Source organism: Pagrus major, chromosome 19 (assembly GCF_040436345.1).
Source record: "Pagrus major chromosome 19, Pma_NU_1.0".
Lineage (NCBI taxonomy): Eukaryota > Metazoa > Chordata > Actinopteri > Spariformes > Sparidae > Pagrus > Pagrus major.
Genome location: NC_133233.1, coordinates 14,915,090 through 14,919,581, shown reverse-complemented (window position 1 = coordinate 14,919,581; position 4,492 = coordinate 14,915,090). Strand labels below are relative to the sequence as shown.

General features: G+C 42.6%; 1 protein-coding gene across 1 annotated transcript; it reads left to right on the top strand.

The window, feature by feature from the left end:
• Positions 1–253: 253 nt before the first annotated feature.
• On the top strand, positions 254–4,489 carry cct5 (chaperonin containing TCP1, subunit 5 (epsilon)). The gene is made up of 11 exons (XM_073487814.1): positions 254–481; positions 892–952; positions 1,196–1,360; positions 2,013–2,211; positions 2,331–2,523; positions 2,803–2,952; positions 3,045–3,164; positions 3,335–3,520; positions 3,605–3,742; positions 3,921–4,101; positions 4,194–4,489. The coding sequence occupies exons 1-11, from the start codon at positions 377–379 to the stop codon at positions 4,319–4,321; spliced, it is 1,626 nt and encodes a 541-aa protein (XP_073343915.1). The 5' UTR covers positions 254–376; the 3' UTR covers positions 4,322–4,489.
• The last annotated feature ends 3 nt before the right edge of the window (positions 4,490–4,492 follow it).

Genomic DNA, 4,492 nt, shown 5'->3' with positions numbered 1-4,492 from the left:
ATCAATGAAATTCACGCGAGAGCAAGGCACAGACTGAGATTGAACGTGATCGGAAGATACCACTGTACTAAAAAATATATATTTTCAGTTCTACCCTTAAAATACTCCGCATGAAAATCTTACAATTATTTTACAGAGTCGAGTTATAACAGTCCAGTTATTTACGTGCCGTCATTCTGGATAAAATGGTGTTAATGTGTGTAATAACAAGACACACTTAACGCTACTTGGTTCCGCCTTCCCCGCCCGTGGAGCCTTCCAGAAGTCGCCGGCAGACCCGTGCGGCTTGCAGCTAAGCCACACTCCAGGTTTCCATCGCAAAACTCTTTATTTTACCCGTTGAACACTTACTAAGTGTCCTAAACCCTCAGTCAACATGTCCTCTTTGGGGACACTTGCGTTCGATGAGTATGGGAGGCCTTTCATCATCATTAAAGACCAGGACAAGAAGACACGGCTGTCGGGCATTGACGCTTTGAAGGTACAATGGGCTAGCTAGCATGGCACGTTGGTTAGCAAGTGACTAATTTGCTATTACTTGCATAACGTTGGACACGTCAAGTCGACACCTTCCGTGTTTTAGTGTACGGCTATGATTTTTAATCATATTCTCAACTGGCATGCTAAGCTGTTGGTGCAATAGCAATAGGTTAACATTAGCCAAGTCATGCTAACACTGAGGCCCATGTGCTTTTTGTCAGTGTTCAGCCGGTGGGTGTTGCTACACAAGGCTGCGCCCAAAATGGTCACTATGGATGTACATCATTTCGTTTCCATAAGTTTCAACTCTTTATCGAAGATGGCAGCTTCAATCTGTTTTCGGTATAGATGGACCAAGAATAAAATCTTTCGTGAAATGTGAGCTAAAATGGAAATGTTTGTGTTTTGCAGTCTCATATTATGGCAGCCAAGGCAGTTGCGTCAACGCTTAAAACATCATTGGGACCTAACGGTGAGTAGAAACCAATTCATTACAGTCTGATTTCTTCCATGGACCAAACTCAAAACGATTAATCAATTCAGAGAGCTGGATGAGTGCGTAGATGCTGAGCTTTTGTATAACTTAAATTAACTATAGTTATTACTACTACTTAGTAAATTTGATATCCTTATGAAATACAGTTGTGATATATTTTAACATTTTAGTCCCACTTGTTATTTCTCCCTGAACCGTTTTGTCCATTTTTGCATCCAGGTCTTGACAAGATGATGGTTGACAGGGATGGAGAGGTGACTGTCACCAACGATGGAGCCACCATCCTTGGCATGATGGATGTGGACCACCAGATTGCAAAACTTATGGTGGAGCTCTCCAAGTCCCAGGATGATGAGATTGGTGATGGAACCACTGGAGTTGTTGGTACGAGAAAGGAAGATGAGGGGCTTAGGATGCTTTTTTTCGGTGTAAACCTGGATTTATACCTTTTGCTGGATGTTCTGGTGGTCCTAATATAGGACTTGACCCCATGAGTATCAACCATTGTGCAACCCTACATGGGTTATTGTAAAAGAGACTAACTGTGCCATGCAATCATCAAACACCTTCACTTTGAGACAGGGATAAATGTACCAAGCCTTGCACTGGAAATGGCTCTGTTGGATCATAAAATAAAAATTCAGTGTGACTGTAGAGGAAAAAGTCATTAAGCCGTTCTTCATCTCTAAACACAGCAGGATTTTTGTGAATTCGTTTTACTCAGGTACTTTGTAGTCTGTTATTAACAGTGGTGTGCTACAATATAAAGAACACATTATTCATGAGTTTCTGTTAATGCCATCTCTAGTCTCGATGCATTATGGATGTTGGCTTATAAATACACTCAAACTTTCTAGTATCCTGCAGCCATATCAAAACAAAACACTTTGCACTGGGAATATTCTCAATCGATTTTAAGCAGCGCGTTTGTCACCAGCAAGATTTTTAAAGCTCTGATAATGAAAACCTGATGTATTTCAACCACATTATAACTATTTTTGGTATTAGTGTCTCACTATTTTTTCATCCTCCTCAGTGCTGGCTGGGGCTCTGCTTGAGCAGGCTGAGCAGCTGCTGGACCGAGGAATCCACCCCATCAGGATCTCCGATGGTTATGACCAGGCTGCACGCTTTGCCATCGAGCAGCTGGACAAAATTGCAGAAACCATGCCCTGCGATCCCAACAACATAGAACCACTCATTGAGACCGCCATGACAACATTGGGGTCCAAAATGTGAGTTTTTATTTTGTATTGCGACAAAACACAATGAACTATTTCATATTTCTTTAATTTAGCTTTCGGCATTGCAAGGGGGTATCATCAGTTAAGATGTCACATCTGTTGTCTTTCAGTATCAATCGTTGCCACAGACAGATGGCAGAGATTGCAGTGAATGCCATCCTCACTGTTGCCGACATGGAGAGGAAGGATGTAGACTTTGAACTCATCAAGATGGAGGGCAAAGTCGGAGGCAAGCTGGAGGACACACAGCTCATCAAGGGAGTCATTGTTGACAAGGAGTTCAGCCACCCTCAGATGCCCAAGGTATAAACGGTCTATCTCCAATTTAATCTCTGATCACATAGAATCAAATAGTTTACAGTACGTAAGGGCAAATTAAACTGCATCTCTCACATCCATCTTATACATATGTAAAATTTGGGAAAATGTTTAACAGTAAAAAACTAAATGTAGACAGTGAAAGGATACTGTTTTTTGCTTTATAGTTCTGCATTCAAACACTCCAGGTTTTAATGCCTTTACTTTTGTGTGACCACTCTAATATAACAATGCTAACATCAGTTCTTCTTTGTCACTACTCAGGTTCTGAAAGATGTCAAAATCGCTATCCTCACCTGCCCGTTCGAGCCCCCTAAGCCCAAGACCAAGCATAAGTTGGATGTGACCTCTGTGGAGGACTACAAAGCCCTTCAGAAATACGAAAAGGAGAAGTTTGAAGAGATGATCCAACAGGTTAGTACTGCAGCATTAAGGGAACTATAAACTGAATGCTTCGCATCAACTTTGACACGTGGTTAATTTTAAACCTCCTATTTCTTTTTTAGGTCAAAAGCAATGGCGCTAACTTGGCCATCTGCCAGTGGGGCTTTGACGATGAAGCCAACCACCTTCTGCTGCAGAATGAGCTGCCAGCTGTGCGCTGGGTCGGAGGGCCCGAGATTGAGGTGAGAGGCACCGGTTAGATCTCCTTAATGTTCATTTTCTTTTGGACAAAATTTTATTGTCACATTCTTCATACAATGTTATCACTACATGGTTATGATGAGTAGGGAGTATGAAGTAGAATTATTACCTTGTTTTTAACAATCCCATGTCAATTGCGTTTTCTCTGCAGTTGATCGCCATCGCCACAGGAGGCCGCATCGTGCCAAGGTTCTCTGAGTTGACACCAGAGAAGCTTGGCTCAGCTGGTGTGGTGAAGGAGATCTCCTTTGGCACTACAAAGGATCACATGCTGGTCATCCAGGAGTGCAAAAACACCAGGGCCGTAACCATTTTCATCCGTGGAGGCAACAAAATGGTAATCACAAATGTGAATTTTCCTCCACCAAAGTTGTGATAATCTATTACTCTGGTTCACCTTTTATTTTATCCATGTCTTTAGATCATTGAAGAGGCCAAGCGCGCTCTCCATGATGCTCTGTGTGTAATTCGCAATCTGGTCAAAGACAACCGTGTCGTGTATGGAGGAGGAGCTTCAGAGATTGCATGCGCTCTAGCTGTCAACCTGGCTGCAGATAAGGTGAGACCTGCAGATAGTTTCTAAATAAAGCTAAATTATGGTATTCCTTTTGCACAAGTACAATAAGCATTTGTTTTGCACTTTTTTTTTTAAAAGCTCTGATTCTTCAGCTGACTATTGAGATGCCGTTTCTCTTGCTGCCCTGACAGTCTTTTTTTCTGCCCTCCCTCCTCTCCAGTGCCCATCATTGGAGCAGTATGCCATGAGGTCATTTGCTGATGCTCTGGAAGTAATCCCAATGGCTCTGGCTGAGAACAGTGGACTGAACCCTATCCATACCATGACAGAGGTCAGAGCCAGACAGGTCAAAGAGAACAACCCCTTCCTCGGCATAGACTGTCTGCACAAAAACACCAATGGTAAGGAACCAAGTGTCAGACAATCACAATACTTCACTTTAAAGTCAAAGCAAGACCACATGTATTTTAAATGGCTTTTTTTGCTACTACAGACATGAAGCAGCAACATGTGGTCGAGACCCTGATTGGCAAGAAGCAGCAGATCTTGTTGGCTACTCAGGTAGTCAAGATGATCCTCAAGATTGACGACATCCGCAGCCCAGGGGAGGTCGAGGACTGAAGGCCTCCTGGAACACTTAAAGATTTCTGAGCTGTTCGAGAGGTTTTAGGCACTTCCCCGAGCACCACGTCCAAACCGCACTGCATATAGCTATTTATCATTTGATACAAAATGTTCAAGCTGTTGTCGTATCAAAGTCCCCATTAAAAAATGTTGGTCAGTTCAAAACTT